This window comes from Pelmatolapia mariae, linkage group LG14 (genome assembly GCF_036321145.2).
Source record: "Pelmatolapia mariae isolate MD_Pm_ZW linkage group LG14, Pm_UMD_F_2, whole genome shotgun sequence".
Classification (NCBI taxonomy): domain Eukaryota; kingdom Metazoa; phylum Chordata; class Actinopteri; order Cichliformes; family Cichlidae; genus Pelmatolapia; species Pelmatolapia mariae.
Genome location: NC_086239.1, coordinates 36,537,576 through 36,558,575, shown reverse-complemented (window position 1 = coordinate 36,558,575; position 21,000 = coordinate 36,537,576). Strand labels below are relative to the sequence as shown.

The 21,000-nt window shown below is 41.5% G+C and overlaps 2 protein-coding genes across 5 annotated transcripts; both read right to left on the bottom strand.

Annotated features, from left to right (window-relative positions):
* Window positions 1-21: 21 nt before the first annotated feature.
* Window positions 22-13,060, bottom strand: LOC134640914 (delta(3,5)-Delta(2,4)-dienoyl-CoA isomerase, mitochondrial-like). The gene is made up of 10 exons (XM_063493000.1): window positions 12,993-13,060; window positions 6,286-6,454; window positions 5,949-6,037; window positions 5,736-5,860; window positions 2,667-2,715; window positions 1,915-1,979; window positions 1,611-1,681; window positions 1,423-1,494; window positions 1,178-1,328; window positions 22-411 (listed from the first exon to the last, which is right to left on the bottom strand). The coding sequence occupies exons 1-10, from the start codon at window positions 13,009-13,011 to the stop codon at window positions 307-309; spliced, it is 915 nt and encodes a 304-aa protein (XP_063349070.1). The 5' UTR covers window positions 13,012-13,060; the 3' UTR covers window positions 22-306.
* A 1,925-nt stretch (window positions 13,061-14,985) lies between these two features.
* Window positions 14,986-20,619, bottom strand: LOC134640986 (delta(3,5)-Delta(2,4)-dienoyl-CoA isomerase, mitochondrial-like). 4 transcript variants are annotated; one of them, XM_063493130.1, is made up of 11 exons: window positions 20,456-20,619; window positions 20,295-20,361; window positions 18,353-18,521; window positions 18,016-18,104; window positions 17,803-17,927; window positions 17,144-17,192; window positions 16,392-16,456; window positions 16,088-16,158; window positions 15,901-15,972; window positions 15,656-15,806; window positions 14,986-15,396 (listed from the first exon to the last, which is right to left on the bottom strand). In XM_063493130.1, exons 2-11 carry the CDS (start codon window positions 20,329-20,331, stop codon window positions 15,292-15,294), a joined length of 933 nt encoding a protein of 310 aa, XP_063349200.1. In that variant the 5' UTR covers window positions 20,332-20,361; window positions 20,456-20,619; the 3' UTR covers window positions 14,986-15,291. The 4 variants fall into 4 exon arrangements, with proteins under 4 accessions (XP_063349200.1, XP_063349199.1, XP_063349201.1 ...); XM_063493129.1 differs by having other exon boundaries at window positions 20,295-20,619; XM_063493131.1 differs by having other exon boundaries at window positions 17,144-17,183; window positions 20,295-20,619.
* Window positions 20,620-21,000: the final 381 nt, after the last annotated feature.

Genomic DNA, 21,000 nt, shown 5'->3' with positions numbered 1-21,000 from the left:
AATCACTTTCACATGAGTCTCTTTAATAAGGAAACATTCAGGAGGTCATTTACAGATGAACAAAATGTTTCTCAGCTCAGTCAGTTAAGATTTGTCTTCGTTAAATATTATCCATATCTGATATTAGAGCAGGAGAAATATGAACCTGAATGAATTATTAAACACACAATGGCATGAAAATACTGTTTAGTGTGGATGCAGATCTTCAGCTAGTAAATGTAATTTTGATTTATAAAACATGCAACAAAGGCCATAGTGGAGGAAGAAAGAGGCACATTCTGTATCTGAGCTTTGCCTCACTGGTGTTCAGAGTTTGGAGTATGTCACAGTTTTGGGACTCTTCTTCTCGAGGGCTGCCTGAGCTGATTTCATCAAATCTTCAGTCTGAAGCATGCTCATGTTCCACGTGGCCTGGAGAAGGAGAAATGATGAACTTGAGTACTTTAAAAAGGGAACTTCAGCATGGTCATATGCATTTAACTGAGCATGTCACATTCCCTTTATACTCTTAAGTGTCATATAAAGGACACCAGGAAACTGAAATGGATGGAGGGAATGAGGTAGCGATACCAGATTCCTTCTGGAGAACTGAGAACATGAACCTGAAGTGTGACCTGAATTCTCTCAGTAATCAGGTTCTTCATCATGAAACTAACAAAAACATGCACAGAAATCTTTGTCATATTATAACCATTCGTCTTGATGCATGCCCAATTATCCAGGAAAGGAAATCCCAAAAACTCGATTCTGTTCATCTGGATGTAGCATTTTCAGTGGGAAACGTTTTTGTCACTTGTTTGGGGAAATCAACCTCTGGCTAAGCGGATGGCACAACACAGAAGAGCTACCTTGTCAGATCAGGACTCTGCAGTCTATTTACACCTACAGGCCAGTGGACACTCTTTCAATGATCAGGATGTACACATCCTGATCAGTGGTCATTGATCACTGAACTGACCTCACAGCCCATTGTTCATTCAGTGGGCGAGTTTAGTCTTTGTGCAAAGGTACTGTTTGTAAGGTTGGGGAAACCTGCACTCAGCTGAGACTGAAGAAACATTTCTCCCACTGAAAATACTACATCCAGATGAACAGAATCAACCTTTGGGGATATTCTTCATTGTGAAGCTGACAAAAATATGCACAGAAAACTTTGTCATATTATACTCCTCCTTACAATGTAATCCAATCCATCTGCTACGCTGTGGTTTCTGGCATAGATGAGGTTTATTTTGGTGCCCTGCACAGCAACTGGGCTGCGACCAGCAATCTCTCCAGCAATCTCCAGAGCTCCAGCCATCATCGCCTCCTTATCTGCAAACACTCGGCTGAAGAAGAAGGGAAGGGTTTCAAACTGTTAGAATAAATAAGTGCTTTTACTTTGGAAAAAGAAAAAAAGAGTGATGAGGGAACATTGTTTACCTGACCAGTCCGCTGCTCTTAGCTTCATCAGCATACATCTTTCTCGCTGTCAGAGCCAGTTCATTAACAAGACTGTTAAAAAAGGAAATAGATTTTTTTTTAACCTACAAGTATTCAGTCACTTAACAGTGTCATGCCATAAATTGCTTGTAATCTTATTCCAATTGTAAATCGTGCTGCCGGCTTACCTTTGGCTGCCGATGACCTTCGGGAGTCTCTGGAGTGTTCCAACATCTGCTGCAAGTCCAATGTCAACCTCCTATGGAGCCAAAGCAGAGGGGATCATCAATGCTACATTTACCAAACAGAATTTCAAGATCTAGTGTGTAATCTCTGCTCAAAACCTTGCTGCAGGATATGACAGACCAAAGAGATCAAGATCTGTGAAATTGTTTAACACAAATCTTCATAAGTTGGCTTAAATTTAATCAGCTACCTATTCCATGGTTTCCCAATTGTCCTCACCACAATGATAAAATCAGATGATTATACCTTCACTTGGAACCAGGCGTCCTGGGTGCACAGGCGAATGTCGCAGGCTGTAATCATGTCAACACCTGCCAGAGAAAACACCACCTACAGTTAACTCACCGAAGCTCCTCTCTCCACCAAACTCAATGCATCAAATACCTCCACAACCAAGAAGCCTGTATCACAGCCTGTGGGTTTCCCTGGCTCCTGCTAGCATCATGTCCATGCAGTAAACTAACCAGTTATATATCAAAGGTAGAAAAAATAGTATTTTTGAATGTCTTGTTGTCTTCTAGGGTCAAGTCAAAAGCAGCCATGGGGAAGAGGGGCATATGTATAGTTTCAGCCACCGCCTTCAGAACACAGCAAATCTCGCTGGTGAGATATTTCAATTAAAATTCACCAACACCACAAACACGTTGGACAGGTCCAGCTGAATGACTCCATTAGAAGTTTTAGGGGATTTGAAGCTTTTCACACAGTGGCTACAGCTTCTTGTATTTGCACGATTCTCAAAGCATCATCCTCCTAACTTCAAGTGTTAAAATGCATAAAACAAAGGCTTAAAAACAAACAAACATTTATTTATTTCTTCTTGGCTGTAAATGTGTTTATTTCTGCTGTAAAGTTGGACATTTTAACACGAGACTCTTTGGGAATTCACTCCCTTTTGGAGACAGACTCAAGCAGACATTCGAGGAACTTTAGTCTTTTTCCAACTCCTGTACCTTAAGATGATTCACAACAGCACAGTAATCTTTACAATGTCCTACCTGCGCCGACACAGGCTCCATGGATGGCCACCACAACAGGCTTCGGACACTGCGAGAACACAATTCAAGAGGAAACGTACTTTAATGATAGTGAGGGAGAATTTGTAAGGAAGGGAAGCTTGGTGCATGCTGGATCCTACTGCTCTTACACTACAGACATTAACAATGTGACAGTGTATCCCAGGGGTCGGCAACCCTAGGCACGCTTGCCACAGTTGGCACGCGAAGGGTTAACTGATGGCACGACCATAGCTGGACTGGCCATCGGGCATACCGGGCATTTGCTCGGTGGCCCGATGATTTTTTTTTTCTTTTTTGTAAAGGTGTAAACAATGAAAGGGGCTGGATTGGCCAGATGCTGGCCGGTGTGTAAAAATAACTCAGTTGTTTGGTGGTGGCATCGCGGAGCTTCCACAGATTCCGTAACATTAGCAAGTGGTGGAGGCCAGCAGGTGGATGAGGGGAGGGGAGGCAGGAGGAGCAGAGACCCGAGGCGCCCGCCGGTCCGAGCGTCAGGTGAACTGAACTTCAGGTAAGAAGTTATGACCTGCAGTCTATCTGGGTCAGATATAAACCAAGTTTAGGTGGAGTTTATTTTCGTTGTGCTGACTTTTTACAGTCAGTTACAATAACTGGTACTGCGTACTAGCTAGCATGACGGAGTTTCTATACAGCTGGGTGGGTGCTATGATGTTACTGAGAGTGAACTTTATTTTATTCATAAGGTTAGTTAGTAGAGTTGCCCACCGTCCCGTAAAAAGACGGAATCATCCCGCATTCAGAGAAATTATTACGCGTTTCGTGTTGAGCTGAGAGGGGACGCAGTTTGTCCCGGACTTCAGCTAGAATGGAAAAAGACACAAAACTGGATTTATTCTGTCGTTACGCTGCACAGCTGCCTCTTCTTCTCTCTCCTCTCTCTCCTGTTGCTACTTCAATCATGAAACTGATCAATGATCAGCTGATCGGCTTTTCTCTCTTGTTTATTAATCGCCCACTTTGCGCCAGAAAGAGGAAACCAGCGGATGTCGCGCTAAACAACAGCAGCACGTTTAAGCTTGATCAGCTGTTGTTAGAATTTATTTAATATTAATTTCTAGTATCAGCTGATGTTTGCTGGAGCCACAGCTGTAAAAGCTGCTGGTCATGATATTGGTTTGGATATGTGGTGAGAGGGAAACATGAAGATGAAACCAGGAGATGTCCTTACTGAATCATCAGAGCTGAACAGGTGATGGAAAAACAGGTTTACCTATTAGGTGACATGAATGAGTTGAAGGGAAGTTATGAACTGTTTCTGAGAGACAAATAACACCAGGATCCTTTTCTAAGTAGCTGACAGCTGGTAACTGTGCAGGGGCGGGTCTAGCAAAGTTTTTCCAGGGGGCCAGGTAGGGCATTAACAGGGAAAGGGGGGGACAAAGAAATACTTTATTTTCATTTAAAATGTCTGGCTGTTATTAAATAATTATCTGAAGCTTACAACCAAAGTTTTTATCTGATGTAAAATGTATAGAAATCATACATATACCAACAAGACAGTGTACATCACTGTCACAACAGTGTTTGTTTTCATTCAAAGGCTTTATGGCTTTAATACCTGGTGGGCCGGTCTTTAGTCAAGCCTGGGCTGTTTTTTTGTCCCAGTCCAGCCCTGGGCACGACACGCAGTGAATTAATCTGAGAAGGTGCATTAAAAAATAAATGGCCGCGCCAGCAGTGCACATCACAAATTAGCTCGCATAGACACATTAGTTGTGCCGCTTATTAATGACGGTATCTTAGCTAACAACCCCAACTACCAGATTCAACTTGTAATTGGCTAAAAATAACTTAGCCTACTGGTCAGAGGGACGTTGTTAGCTTTCCACACTTCAAATGCTTCAGGAGCTTTCCGCTTAGCACAGCAACAGCACCACGCAAATACACGGATACATCTGTAGACTTGAGACAGAGTTCACAATGTGTTCTTGGGACTTTCAGGTGTATGGACCAGTGTTTTCTTTTCTGATCAAACCAGAAATCTTTAATGAGCAGCTAGATTTGTCTCGCATTAACTGGCTGAGTTAATGCCAGTTAATGCAACATCGAAGCAGCTGGAATCCACAGCTGTGCGTGTTCATGGAGCTTGCATTTTCACCTGCTGGACATCACTACCTGACAAGTTTAACTGTCTTCAGAACATTGCAGAGGCCTTATTGACAGTATTTGGCTCTACATATCTGTGTGAGCAGATTTTCTCTCACATGAGTGTCCTCAGGTAGCCGTCTGAATGCTGGACACTCGCAGACCTGTGTCTCTGAGTGGGAGACCAGAGATCACATTAACATGTGTGTCTCTGTATTAACAGACATGCCATATTGGCCCAGTTTATTTTTCTTATCATTGTTGTGAGGAGACCATAAATAGCATTTGTATTTTCTGTTGTACAGTTCATTTGCTGTTATGGATAAAAAGTGTCTTTTTTTGTTTATATTGTGTAACTGTTCATATAGAGCGTTATTAAATTTATAGCTAATGCAATCATATGGCACGCTGACTTCTGAGGAAATTTTAAATGGCACTCGCCATCAGAAACGTTGCCTACCCCTGGTGTATCCTGTATCGAGTTCTTACTGTGTTGTTTCATGCAGGTCACACAGATGAGCAATGCCAATGAAAAAAAATATAATTTCATTACAAAAACTGGAATTTTAAAAATAACCATAAAATAAATCCTGTTTGTAACTTCTAATCTTTCCTAAGGCTTTCTTTGGCTGAAGTAAAATTTCCACCATTCATCATTTATCCAATTCATAGCCAGGGTTGGTAGGGGGATTAAGTCTATCCCAGCTGACCCATGGTAAAAACTGATGACTGAATTTTAAAAGATAGCAATACAACAGTGGACATGAATGCAAAATGAGCTTTCATGAACCCTAATATAGTTAATATAACTTATCTTGATTTTGAAAGGCAACATGTGAACAAGTTTAGGAAGCTTCCTGATCAAATCTGACAATTCAGTCACACCTCACGTTTGTGACTGGTTCAGTCTTCTCATTCTTCATATTAATAATGCGCTCTGACCTTCTCGATGACGGAGAAGGTCTCTTGCAATTTCTTAATCTTTTTTTTGATCCCCCAGGAGATTCTGGCTGTGTCGTCTCCTTCTGGTTGAAGTACATTGTTCATCATGTCCATGAGATCGATACCTGCGCATTAACACAGGTGAGATTATACACACTGATTATACTCCACTGAGAGAAGAGAACAGAGGTTTTAATATTTTTGTACACCCACCAGCTGTGAAGAGCTTCCCTGCTCCAGAAACTACCACCACTCTGCACTGGGGGTCCTCTGAGAGCTCATTAAAGCAGGTCACCATCTCACTGGCAGAGAAACACACGAGTTCAGATCAGCGTTTGCCCAAATAATAATTTAGCGTTTAATTCCAGTGATTAGTTTGACTTTTTGAGCTCTTTTATGTCTGATAATTTAACACATGGACTTTCTAACTGAATGTAAACTCTGAGACAAGTTCCAGCATCCAGGTATAATATATAGCAGCTACACATAGCAGGCATTTGTCATGCCTCTGACACTGTAAAATATGTATATATATAATTCTGGTTCCTGCCTCCAGAAAGCACTGTTCATGGCATTGCGTTTCTCAGGCCGGTGAAGTTCAACATGCGTGATGGACTCTGTAGGGCGACTGATGGCCAGGGTCGTGTACGGAGGGGTGGCACCACCTGAAGATGACATGGCTCTGGCCACAGTTTGAATAGGCAACCGCAGCACCTTATCTGAGAAGAAAAAACAGAACAACATGAGACTGTGGCCAAGAAGCAAGAGTAGTGGAAGCTACAAGGCTACAATGGACTATTCATAGGCCGTTTCTCATCTTTACCATTTTGTATCTTACTTACATTGAAGGCCTCAACTCACTTGTACACCTCAGTATTGGTTCAGTCTACAGTGTTCTCAAGCCAGTGATCTCAGAGCACACACACACACCGAATAAACAAAAAATAAACAAAACAAGGGTATGCACAACATTGTCATCAGTGCCACAATGCCACAACTGACTGAAGTTGGCATGGATGTCCAGCCTTGGATGTCAATGAGATGACCACTGGTGATCTGAGTCGACATAGTGACACCCTGTGACTGTTTCAGCACAACAATGTCTGCACAGTCCAGCCAAGCATTTAGTCCCAGTACACCTCGCTGTGAAAATGTCTGAGACATGCTAAGTCGACGTGTTCAACAGAAGCAGCCACAGTGACCATTTCACAGCTGCAAGCTGCACTTGTCCAGGAATGGAGAGCAATCAGGGCACTTGATTAGTCCGTGTACAGACTTCAGAGGAGACCACACCTCATTATTTGTAGATATGGTAAATAGACTGGTTTTTATATAGCACTTTTCTACTCTATCTGAGCACTGATTCGAACATTCTTTTTCTATGTAAGTGCTTTCTTTGTACACATTCATACCTTGACAGACGCATCAAAGATCAACCTGGGCTTAGTATCTTGCCCAAGAATATTTGGTATATATTCTGAGTGTGTCCATCCCTGTATGACCACAGTGTACCCATCCATGTTGCATGTTTCCAGCACCTTGCTGAATCTGTGACATGAAGAATTAAGGTAGGTCTGAAGGCAAAAGGGGTCCAACCTGCACAAGGAACCTAATAAAGTGGCTGGTGAGTGTAAATAAAGGAAAAAGTAAATATATGATAAACAAAATTAAAACAAATATCTAATGGAGTCATAAATCACCACAACTCTAATTTAATCACTAAAATAGTAATTTTGTTTAAGAAAGTGAGCAGTCCACTATTGATCCATGTTTTTCCACAGTGTAGTCTTTTTCCCCTCACTTCTAGCTCCTCAAAAGCAGCTTTTGTTTGAAGAAAAAAAAACAAAAAAGAAAAAGCATATTTATACGCAATTAAACTATATGCAGCCAGATGGACTACTCTCCACCGCTCATTCTTGCTGCTTGTCAGGTTGTGTTGAGTGGAAACACACCCCTGTACTTTAATTGCAGGGTGGTGTCTGTTGGTATAAGGCCACACAGGCTTCATTTCCCCATTCATACAAAATACAGATGAAGTTACAGGAAACAGAGGAATAAGTAGCCGGGAGGAGATAATTATAAATAAAATAAGAACAGGTCATTGCTTTTTGAATGGCACACTTTTTAAGATAGTTAAACATCTAACTGGTGTATGTAGTTGGTGTAATGCTATAGAAACGATAGAACATGCTTCTTAGCTGCAGGAAGTATATCAATCAAAGAAGACTCAGCTTCGGTCTTCTAAACAGCCGTTCACTGACAAATAAGGGACCTCTCATCCAAGACCTCCTATCTGACTGTAAGTTTGACTTTTTCTGTTTAACTGAAACCTGGCAACAACCTGATGACTTTTCTCAACTGAATGAATCCACTCCTCCGGAGTTTGTTTACTTTTCGAAACCTTGCTGCTCAGATCGTGGGGGTGGTCTCGCGACCATTTTTCGCCAGCACTTGAAAGTCCTGCCAGTTAATTTTGATCGATTAAGTTCTCTAGAGTGCCTTTTAAGTGAGCTGACTGGACCTATTCCCACCATCATAGCTACTGTATACCGCCCCCCCAAACCTAACCTCAGTGACTTTGCGAACCTACTAACCCACCTTTTATCTCTCTCCCCAAATGTTATATTGATGGGAGATGTCAACATTCATATGGATAATAATAACCTTCTGCTCACCAGAGACCTTTCCTCCTGTCTCAAGGGCTTTGAATTCAAACAGTTTGTCAACTTTCCCACTCACTAAAAAGGACACACCTTGGACTTGAAATGCTATTATGGTCTTACTCCCTCGAATCTTTCTGCTGCTGAAATCCCCATAACTGTCCTTTCATTTAACCTCACTCTCTGCTGCGCTTCTACCAAGCCAACCCGCCTAATTTCATTCTGCAACATCAAGAACATTGATATGGACATTCTCGTTACCAGATTGGACAATATTCAGAATCCAGACTTCTATTCTACCCCTGATGATCTGTTGTTATATTATAATAATTGTTTACTCAATGTCCTTGATTCTCTGGCTCCTGTAAAAACTCACTGTTTCCTTCGCTCGCTCTGCTCCCTGGTTTACCTCTGACCTTTGAGCATTGAAGGCCAAAACTCAGCAGCTAGAGCGTAGTTATAAGAAATCTGCTTTAACTGTTGACGCAGAAATCTATAAATATCATGTACTCCAATATAAAGACTCCATCAGTCAGGCCAAACAAAGCTTCTACTCTGGTATTATCACTTCTTGTGAGGGTAGCTCCAGGACTATGTTTTCACTTCTCAACAAACTTCTTCAGCCCCCCAACGCTTTACCACCACACTTCTATTCTTCTGAAACCTGTAACTCCTTGATGCTGTTCTTCACTACAAAAATGAATAACATTCACCAGCAACTCAGTTCAAATGCTGTGTCTACCCCCTCTCCAGAACCTTTTCTCCATTTTGAGCCCTTTTCCACCTTTGATCTTCCTGATTTATCTGATATTTCTGAGTTTATATGTAAATCAAAGCCTGCCACATGTCATCTTGTTCCCATGCCTACAGGGCTTGTGAAATCCTGTCTCTCTTCCTTACTCCCACTCATCTCTGCTATCATTCACTCTTCACTCACCACCGGCATTGTTCACTCAAGATTGCTTCAGCCACTCCAGTACTGAAAAAACCCTCCTTAGATCCTAACAACTTTAACAACCTCCGTCCGATTTCTAATCCACCTTTCATCTCTAAAATACTTGAAAAAGTAGTTGTAGGTCAACTTCATTTACACCTGGTTAACAATAAGATCTATGAGAGATTTCGATCTGGTTTTCGCTCATGTCACAGTACAGAAACTGCTTTACTTAAAGTCACTAATGATCTTTTACTCAGAGCTGACTCTGGTCTTCTCAACATTCTCGTCCTTTTGGATCTGAGCTCAGCCTTTGACACGATCTCTCACTCTGTCCTTCTAAGCAGACTTTCCTCTCTCGGCATCTCTGACACACCCCTACCCTGGTTCAAATCATATCTCCTTGACTGCTCCCAGTTTATTCAACTCAAATCATTCTGCTCTCGTCTCTTCCCAGTCACTTCTGGTGTACCCCAAGGTTCAGTCTTAGGCCCTCTTCTCTTCATAATTTACATCCTCCCTCTTGGTGCCATTTCCTGTAAATTTGATCTGCATTTTCACTGTTTTGACACCCAGTTTCACCGATGACACCCAGTTATATCTCTCCTGCAGGCCTGATTCCTCCCTCCCACCTTCTTCTCTTATAGAATGCTTATCCGAATTAAAATCCTGGTTCAGCTCTAATTTTCTTAAGCTTAATGAGGATAAAACTGAAATCCTCCTTATTGGCACTAAATCCAACCTACTGAAGGCTAATCATTTCTCACTCACTATTGATAACCCCACAGTTTTCCCTTCACCTCAGGTTAAGAGCTTTGGCATCATCCTAGACAGTTCACTATCCTTTGAATCTCACATCAATAATCTCACCCGTTCTGCCTATTTGCATCTATGTAACATTAACAGATTACGTCCTTCTCTTTCCACCCAGTCTACGTCCATTCTTGTCCAGTCTTGTTACCTCCCGTATTGACTATTGTAACTCTCTCTTGCACGGTCTCCCCCAAAAATCCCTCCATAAGCTTCAACTGGTTCAAAACTCTGCTGCCTGCATTATTACCAGAACCCCCTCCTACCAGCACATCACCCAGTTCTCCAGGAATTTCACTAACTCCCTGTGAAATTCCAGATAGTGTACAAACTTCTACTGCTCACCTTCAAGGCCCTTCATAACCTCGCTCCTCTCTACCTTTCTGACCTGTTAAGCGCTATCTCTTCCACCTGCTCACTTCGATCCTCTTCTTTTATCCAGCTTTCTGTGCCTTCTTCATCACCATGAGAAGCAAAGCTTTCAGCCGCTCTGCTCCCAGGCTGTGGAACTCTCTATCCCCATATAAAAGAAACATTGGTTCTCTCCCCCAGTTTAAATCTCAACTCAAAACCCATCTATTCAAATCTGCATATTCACTGCGAACCTATGGTTTGTTTATTTTACTTTGTGCTTTTGTTTTCTTATTTTTTTTCATTGTCATTGTTCTATTATGCGTTTTATTCTATTGTCAGGTGTCCTTGGGTGTCTTGAAAGGTGCTTTCAAACAAAATTTATTATTATTATTATTATTAAAGAAGAATATTGAGTGTAGAAATGGTTAGTAATAGGGAATTCAAGTTTGAAAATGTGGTTACTCAGTTAAATCATGATGAAGGGAAAGGACACGTATTTCATTTTTTTTTGAGAAATACTGGACTCATTAAGAGGATTTAAGGAAATGGAAATGATGTAGCAGCATAACCCAAGAGATGGCAGTAGTGCATTATTGTTGGATGCAAGCTGCCGTTAAAATCAAAAGAAGAAAAGAAGAAGATTTAAACATTATACAGAATTACTATGATAGGGCTTATAGTCACCTTCTTATGGGTACCAGCGCATCATAGAGTTAAGGGAAATGAAATGGCAAACAGAAAAGCAAAGGAAGGTACAACGAGACCGTTGGTGGAAATGGTTATCAGAGTTAGTAGGACAGAGATTAAGAACACAATATGGTACAAAATGAAAGAAAGGTGACAAAATCCAAAGGAAAATAGGAGAAATGAGAAGCACAGGAAGGAACAGGAGAGAGGAGACAGTTATATCTCGACTTAGATGTGGACACACAGGTTTGAAGAGCACATTGTTTTTAACAGGAAAACACCATACGTGGGAGTGTGACTGCAACAGAGAACAGGAAACAACAGCACGTTTTATTGCATTGTCAGAAATATGATGCTGAAAGAAGACAATTAATCAAAACGTTTGGCGATATGAAAGTGGACTTGGTTGATTTATTTCGTAAGAACTTGAGAAGTGAATGTTATCAGGCCATATTTTGGTTTTTAAGGCAAACTAGTTTGTTTGGGAAGATTTGAATAGGTTTTTATTTTTGACATTTGGTCCACACTCCACACCAGTAGGTGGCGGTAATGCAACATTTTGTTGTTTGCCAACCACCAATAAACAATATGAAGAAGAAGAAGCAGCTTTCCCCATTCATTGCTCATTTACATTTTGTGAGTGCGGTATTGGATAACCAGGCGGTTTTGATCAGGCTGTACAGTTACAGAGTGGCCGTGTCATTTATTTCCTGCCGTTTTGGAGAGGGCGGCTGCCCTTCTACCGGCAGTTCAATATAGCGTCCTTAATTCTGGGGATTTGATTGCTGCCCGCTGTAGCCTCTGTTCGGCGGGCAGTGTTGATCGTTTCGGCCCAGTCAAGCTGAGGGAAACGGCTGCAGCAGCCGCCGTTTGGCCCCGTCCTTCAAGGAACTGCTGTCTTGTCCCGTCTACAGTTTTGTGTCACTGTTTATATTTGGTTTGAGCACGTAGCCAGACTCAGGGGATCCTTTATGTTTTCTGGTGTTTGTTTACATTTGTACCTGCACATTTGATTTGTACCATTCGTCAGAGAAAGCGTCATTCCTTTTTGGAGTGCGCTGGGATCAAATATCGTGTGTGTTATCATTATGTTGGGTGTACATTTTGTAGTTTGACTGTGAGCAATGCGTCTGATGTTAAGTGTCCTATTAGACATTTGTGATTTTTTTTTCTTCGTTGTTTAAATTGCAGTGAATTGAGGATACTCAGTATCTGTGGGACCTTCGGTTGTGGGTACTTTTGTTGTACAGCACCTGGGGTGTAGAGTTTGTTTGTACGTGTGATTTTCTTCTCTCGTGGTCCTCAGCTACTGGCAAGTCCAGTTCAATGTATGGTCGTTTTATTTAATTTAGGACACTATTACAGGACAGGCCGTGCCACAGTCAACTTTTATTGTGCTCTGTTCTTTTGTAGTTTTTTCTTTTAACAAATGCAGTTAATAAAGGTGTCTTAATATTTGGACCAGCCTGCCTCGGTCGTGTATTCTCGAAGCTGTGTATTTTTTTTGGTTGGTTTTTGAAAAGACTCTTTATATTTCATAGGGGTGAAATGAAAGCACACAAAGTGAGCCCTGCACCTTACAAAACACTGGGACTGCACTGACGACCTTTCACCCACTTATCCTTATAAAAAGTTTTGTTTCAGATTTGACTCCAAAACTTCAACAAAATGCATCTACACACGGCTCCGAGCTAAAACAGCGACAAACATTCAAAACATGCGGTGTATTTTCACACGCTTTGATACGTTTTCCTACTAATTAACACCACAGATAAAATAAAAGAATAAAACAACCAAATTATAGACACTTACATTTGGTGACAGCCAACATCGCCCTTTGAACGCTGCAGAGTGCAGACTGTTTACTGAACACGGTCAAGTGAAACGTCATTTGTGATCCGCGGTGAAGCCAGTCGCCTCTTTTCCGACGCAATTTTCTTTCGCTTCTACACTAGGTTTTACGGCAGCGCCTATTCTCCATTGCTGATGGCAAACGTATCGCGGACCCACACACATGCGCGTGCACGCACGCACACACACACACACACACACACTGCATTGGGACAGTCTGATTGCATTATATTTCAAAATTCATTAAAAATCATGCTTGATAGTTGACGTGAAACTTTCAACAAATATCTTCTCTGGCCCACCTACTCTACATCTGTGCCAGGTTTCATCTCAAACTGCTTTCATGCTCTAAAGTTTAAGGGCAAGTCTGCTCAAATCTAAAACCTTCAAAGGAATGTGATAACGTCATTTTAGAAAATTATTAAATTTCGCTCACCCACCTGCACACAGTACACAGTGTGTACGTCGTCCAGGTCATCTGCAAGCGGCGCCGGGCTCCTGTACATGCTCTCCAGACTCCTCTCTTCTTCAAGTGGCGGAAATGAGCTTCCTCTGAGGGGTGGCTGCACTCTCCCTTAGAGACAGGGTGAGAAGTACGGCCCTCCGAGAGGAGCTCAGACTAGAGCCGCTGCTCCTCCACATCGATAGGAGCCAGTTGAGGTGGTTCGGGCATCTGACAAGAATCCCTCCTGGGTGAGGTGTACCGGGCATGTCCCACTGGGAGGAGGCCCTGGGGCAGACTCGGGACAGACCTGGGACACGCTGGGGAGATTATATCTCTCAGCTGGCCTGGAAATGCTTTGGTGTTCCCCCGGACAAGCTGGAGGAGGTGGCCCAGGTGAGGGAGGTCTGAGCTACTGTGCTAAGGCTGCTGGACCCGCGATCCGGAACAGATATATGGAACGAGGTGGATGGATGGATGGATGGACTACTCACCACATATGTCACAGGATGATTCCTTCTGGAGGACCTCTCAGACCTCATTGTGCTGGTAGTAAGGGGCTCTAAGATGGTCTACAGTTTTTGTTGATCATCAAAAAGCAATATAGTACTTTGAATTGCTTTGTAGTACAGACGTCAAAGGACTGATATACATATTTTCTCTCCTAACATTACATAGTTTTTAAGCCAAAACGTTATAAACCTGACCGTTACTTCCTTCCCTCTTTTCAGTGACAGTCCTAGAGTTTCAGTGGGGTCCGCGCAGAGACCAGCCAGATGTCAACCAGCAGAAACTTGCAGCTCTGCTCCAGAGATCCAACCACAGGGTGAAGGAAATCAAGGCCAAAGCTGCTCTTGCTAAAACTCAACGTGAGCTCCAAGTGCTACCAGAAGGAAGTGAGCAAGCTAAAGCAAACACATGTCAACCAGTCACCTGTAACACAAAAACTAAACCAGAACCTCTACACAAGGCCAGTACAAAGTCAAAGGAAGAACAGGCCCCACAACAAATGGAGAAATCTGGTTTCATCAAGCAGCAGAACCCCCCCCCAGCTTCTTCCACCAGGTACCACCAGAATAAAAATGAGAATTACTTCATCCTGCATTAGGGAAATTATTTTATTACAGTGGTTGCATGAACTCTGCCAGATGCCTCTGCCTGAGAGATAATTATATTATAGAGGGTGAGAATGTCTCATGTGAGACATTTCCTATCCTCAGGTCTAACAGACCTGAATCGGTCTATTAGAGACCATCCCTGATGATGTTTTGTGCTTGTTTGAGTATCCTCCAGGCATGGCAGCCTGCAGCCATTTATATTTTTTGTTTTCTGCTGTTCTCACCACTCCTCACAGTGCCTGTTTGTCTGCTACAGAACAGCCTGCATACCACACTGGTAAATGGTGCATTACAACAGACTCAACTGCAGCACGGTAGAAAGAAATGAGCAGTTGTTCCTTCTAAATGTCCTCTGATGTGCCCTCTTTATTCTACCAAGATTGGAAATTTGAAATCACTTTCACACGAGTGTCTTTAATGAGGAAACATTCAGAAGGTCATTTACAGATGTACAAAATGTTTCTCAGCTCAGTCAGTTAAGATTTGTCTTAGTTAAATATTATCCATATCTGATATTAGAGCAGGAGAAATATGAACCTGAATGAATTATTAAACACATAATGACATTAAAATACTGTCTAGTGTGGATACAGATCTCCAGCTAGTAAATTTAGTTTTGATTTATAAAACTGGTGTAAGAAAGGCCATAGTAGAGGAGGAAAGAGGCACTTTCTGTATCTGAGCTTTGCTTCACTGGTGTTCAGAGTTTGGAGTATGTCACAGTTTTGGGACTCTTCTTCTCGAGGGCTCCCTGAGCTGATTTCATCAAATCTTCAGTCTGAAGCATGCTCATGTTCCATGTGGCCTGGAGAAGGAGAAATAATGAATTTAAGTCAGTACTTTAAAAAGAGAACTTCAGTGTGTTAATATGCTTATAACTGAGCATGTCACATCCCCTTTATGCTATCAAGTGTCATATAAAAGACACCAGGAAACAAATGGAGGGAACGAGGTAGCGATACCAGATTCCTTCCGGAGAACTCTGAACACGAACCTGAAGAGTGACGTTGTGAAGCTGACAAAAATATGCACAGAAAACTTTGTCATATTATACTCCTCCTTACAATGTAATCCAATCCATCTGCTACGCTGTGGTTTCTGGCATAGATGAGGTTTATTTTGGTGCCCTGCACAGCAACTGGGCTGCGACCAGCAATCTCTCCAGCAATCTCCAGAGCTCCAGCCATCATCGCCTCCTTATCTGCAAACACTCGGCTGAAGAAGAAGGGAAGGGTTTCAAACTGTTAGAATAAATAAGTGCTTTTACTTTGGAAAAAGAAAAAAAGAGTGATGAGGGAACATTGTTTACCTGACCAGTCCGCTGCTCTTAGCTTCATCAGCATACATCTTTCTCGCTGTCAGAGCCAGTTCATTAACAAGACTGTTGAAAATAGAAATAGATTTTTTTTAACCTACAAGTATTCAGTCACTTAACAGTGTCATGCCATAAATTGCTTGTAATCTTATTCCAATTGTAAATCGTGCTGCCGGCTTACCTTTGGCTGCCGATGACCTTCGGGAGTCTCTGGAGTGTTCCAACATCTGCTGCAAGTCCAATGTCAACCTCCTATGGAGCCAAAGCAGAGGGGACCATCAATGCTACATTTAGCAAACAGAATTTCAAGATCTAGTGTGTAATCTCTGCTCAAAACCTTGCTGCAGGATATGACAGACCAAAGAGATCAAGATCTGTGAAATTGTTTAACACAAATCTTCATAAGTTGGCTTAAATTTAATCAGCTATCTATTCCATGGTTTCCCAATTGTCCTCACCACAATGATAAAATCAGATGATTATACCTTCACTTGGAACCAGGCGTCCTGGGTGCACAGGCGAATGTCGCAGGCTGTAATCATGTCAACACCTGCCAGAGAAAACACCACCTACAGTTAACTCACCGAAGCTCCTCTCTCCACCAAACTCAATGCATCAAATACCTCCACAACCAAGAAGCCTGTATCACAGCGTGTGGGTTTCCCTGGCTCCTGCTAGCATCATGTCCATGCAGTAAACTAACCAGTTATATATCAAAGGTAGAAAAAATAGTATTTTCGAATGTCTTGTTGTCTTCTAGGGTCAAGTCAAAAGCAGCCATGGGGAAGAGGGGCATATGTATAGTTTCAGCCACCGCCTTCAGAACACAGCAAATCTCGTTGGTGAGATATTTCAATTAAAATTCACCAACACCACAAACACGTTGGACAGGTCCAGCTGAATGACTCCATTAGGAATTTTAGGGGATTTGAAGCTTTTCACACAGTGGCTACAGCTTCTTGTATTTGCACGATTCTCAAAGCATCATCCTCCTAACTTCAAGTGTTAAAATGCATAAAACAAAGGCTTAAAAACAAACAAACATTTATTTATTTCTTCTTGGCTGTAAATGTGTTTATTTCTGCTGTAAAGTTGGACATTTTAACACGAGACTCTTTGGGAATTCACCCCCTTTTGGAGACAGACTCAAGCAGACATTCGAGGAACTTTAGTCTTTTTCCAACTCCTGTACCTTAAGATGATTCACAACAGCACAGTAATCTTTACAATGTCCTACCTGCTCCTACACAGGCTCCATGGATGGCCACCACAACAGGCTTCGGACACTGCGAGAACACAATTCAACAGGAAACGTACTTTAATGATAGTGAGGGAGAATTTGTAAGGAAGGGAAGCTTGGTGCATGCTGGATCCTACTGCTCTTACACTACAGACATTAACAATGTGACAGTGTATCCTGTATTGAGTTCTTACTGTGTTGTTTCATGCAGGTCACACAGATGAGCAGTGCCAATGGAAAAAAAATATAATTTCATTACAAAAACTGGAATTTTAAAAATAACCATAAAATAAATCCTGTTTGTAACTTCTAATCTTTCCTAAGGCTTTCTGTGGCTGAAGTAAAATTTCCACCATTCATCATTTATCCAATTCATAGCCAGGGTTGGTAGGGGGATTAAGTCTATCCCAGCTGACCCATGGTAAAAACTGATGACTGAATTTTAAAAGATAGCAATACAACAGTGGACATGAATGCAAAATGAGCTTTCAGGAACCCTAATATAGTTAATATAACTTATCTTGATTTAGAGAGGCAACATGTGAACAAGAAGCACATTTTAGGAACCTTCCTGATCAAATCTGACAATTCAGTCACACCTCACGTTTGTGACTGGTTCAGTCTTCTCATTCTTCATATTAATAATGCGCTCTGACCTTCTCGATGACGGAGAAGGTCTCTTGCAATTTCTTAATCTTTTTTTTGATCCCCCAGGAGATTCTGGCTGTGTCGTCTCCTTCTGGTTGAAGTACATTGTTCATCATGTCCATGAGATCGATACCTGCGCATTAACACAGGTGAGATTATACACACTGATTATACTCCACTGAGAGAAGAGAACAGAGGTTTTAATATTTTTGTACACCCACCAGCTGTGAAGAGCTTCCCTGCTCCAGAAACTACCACCACTCTGCACTGGGGGTCCTCAGAGAGCTCATTAAAGCAGGTCACCATCTCACTGGCAGAGAAACACACGAGTTCAGATCAGCGTTTGCCCAAATAATAATTTAGCGTTTAATTCCAGTGATTAGTTTGACTTTTTGAGCTCTTTTATTTCTGATAATTTAACACATGGACTTTCTAACTGAATGTAAACTCTGAGACAAGTTCCAGCATCCAGGTATAATATATAGCAGCTACACATAGCGGGCATTTGTCATGCCTCTGACACTGTAAAATATGTATATATATAATTCTGGTTCCTGCCTCCAGAAAGCACTGTTCATGGCATTGCGTTTCTCAGGCCGGTGAAGTTCAACATGCGTGATGGACTCTGTAGGGCGACTGATGGCCAGGGTCGTGTACGGAGGGGTGGCACCACCTGAAGATGACATGGCTCTGGCCACAGTTTGAATAGGCAACTGCAACCCCTTATCTGAGAAGAAAAAACAGAACAACATGAGACTGTGGCCAAGAAGCAAGAGTAGTGGAAGCTACAAGGCGACAATGGACTATTCATAGGCCGTTTCTCATCTTTACTATTTTGTATCTTGCTTACATTCAAGGCCTCAACTCACTTGTACCCCTCAGTATTGGTCCAGTCTACAGTGTTCTCAAGCCAGTTATCATAGAACACACACACACACACACACACACAACGAATAAACAAAACAAGGGTATGCACAACATTGTCATCAATGCCACAACTGACTGAAGTTGGCATGGGTGTCCAAGCCACTCCTGCATCCCTGGATGTCAGTGAGATGACCACTTGGTTCAGTTTTACAATAAAGTGGCAAAGTTTTACAATAATTGTAATAGTTATTGAAAGGAAGAGGATACAACTAGCACAGACCCATAACAACTGGACAATAGAAGAAAAAATAAATATTGTCTGGCCTGAGTCTCGATTCTGATCTTGGTGCAAAGAACATGTTGCCTCGCAGCAGTGCTTTCACTAAGCATCTTCTGAATACTAGGTCTATCTGAGTGTTGTTGCTGACCATGCCCATCCCTTTATCACCACAGTGTACCCATCCTGTGATGGCTGTGCACCGCAGGATAACAAGCCATGTCACGTGTTTCCAGTACCTTGCTGAATCTGTGACATGAAGAATTAAGGTAATTCTGAAGGCAAAAAGGTGTCCAACCTACACTAGGAACCTAATAAAGTAGCTGGTGAGTATAAATAAAGGAAAAACTCAAGATATGCTAAACAAAATTAAAACAAATATCTAATGGGGTCATTAATCACTGCAACTCTATCAATTTAATCACTAAAATAGTAATTTAGTTTAAGCAAGTAAGCAGTCCACCACTATTTATTCATGTTTTTCCACAGTAAAGTCCTTTTTTCTCACTTCTAGCTACTCAAATGCAGCTTTTATTTGAAGAAAAAAAACAAAAATAGAAAAAGCATATTTATACATATTTTTTACACTTTATACACTATACAAAGGATATTTATACATTAAACTGTATAAAATACATGGAGCGGAAAGTCAACATTTATGAATGAATATTAAAATCACTACTATAACCTGTATAAAGTACACATTTTCTTGCGTTTCTACACTAGACTTTACGGCAGCGCTTATTCTCCTTCATTGCTGATCGCAAAGAACAGTTCAGACGGAAAGATGATGCAATATTTGAGTAACTGTGTTGAACTACAGCATAATTCCCTCCCTTAATTTTTGTGGAATATTGCAGACGATAGAGATGAAACTTTCAGACGTAGTTTGAGTAGTTTGAGAGTAGACGAGAGAACGAATGCGTCGAAAGTTTCACGTCAACTATCAAGGATGATTTTTGATGAAATTTTTGAATATGATGCGATTAGCAATTAAGGCGAAAGGGCGTCTCAGTAAAGCCCGGTGTAAAAGCGCAAGAAAATTTAGGCGGCGGATAAGAGGTGTCTGCTTCACCGCGGCTCACAAATGACACGGCTTGACCGTCACTTGGCCGCGATCTTACAAAACACTGAAACTGCACTGACGAGCTTTCACCCATTCGTCCTTATAAAAGGTTTTGTTTCAAGGTTTCACTCCAAAATTCAAAAAAATGCATCGACACACGGCTCCGACCTAAAACAGCGACAAACATTCAAAACATCCGGTGTATTTTCACACGCTTTGATACGTTTTCCTACTAATTAACGACACAGTTAAAATAAAATAAAAAATACAAACAAATCACCGACACTTACATTTGGTGACAGCTGACCTGAAAACCACTGCCAACATCGCCCTTTGAATCCAGACCGTTTAGTGAGGCTGCATACAGAAACAATCATTCACTTCACCTGGCCCTCTGGACATTAGCCAGTCAGCTTTGCTAAAGCTAAGTAGTTATCAGCAGGGATCTTACGTGAGTTAATCGGTAGTTCACCGGTTATTCTTCGGCACAAACAGCAGACATACAGCGTGGCTTTACTTAACAAATGTTAACGCACAGCTCATTAAATGAACCTATAATGTCACTATGTGAACAACAATTCGAACATTCCTTAGCTAAGTTAGCACTGCCTTGTACGGTAGCTGATGAGGCTCAAACTTGTGTAAAATAAAATTCAAGCTCCCAGAACAAGTCTGGGCAAATTTGGTTTTTTTTTTCTTTTACTAATTTACGACTTTAATATTAAAATTTCTCATGTCGATCTTTTTTAACCTCATAGAGCCCCTTAATTTATTATTTTATTTACCTTCAGTAAATATTTACATCCTGACGGTGACTTCATCATAAATGAGAAGTGGGTGAGAGCAGTTTTAATTGAGTACAGAGAGACAGTCATGAGAGGGCAGAAAGCAAATGTTGGTTTCCTTGTGAAAGCCTGCAGTATCCTTGGAATATTCTGAATGTAACTTAATTTCAGCATTAAATTGATATATTATAATATAATAATATTCAAAATT

Excerpts from the sequence above, each read along its gene's own strand:
- LOC134640914 (XM_063493000.1), bottom strand. Across the intron at positions 6,038-6,285 it reads ATGAACAGTGCTTTCTGGAG|TGAGATGGTGACCTGCTTTA; the intron begins GCAGGAACCAGA and ends TTTCTCTGCCAG. Across the intron at positions 2,716-5,735 it reads CCTTCTCCGTCATCGAGAAG|TGTCCGAAGCCTGTTGTGGT; the intron begins GTCAGAGCGCAT and ends GTGTTCTCGCAG.
- LOC134640986 (XM_063493129.1), bottom strand. The coding sequence starts at position 20,331 with ATGTTGGCAGTGGTTTTCAGGTCAGCTGTCACCAAAT. Across the intron at positions 18,522-20,294 it reads CAGGTCAGCTGTCACCAAAT|ATAAGGGGTTGCAGTTGCCT; the intron begins GTAAGTGTCGGT and ends TTTTCTTCTCAG. Across the intron at positions 17,193-17,802 it reads CCTTCTCCGTCATCGAGAAG|TGTCCGAAGCCTGTTGTGGT; the intron begins GTCAGAGCGCAT and ends GTGTTCTCGCAG.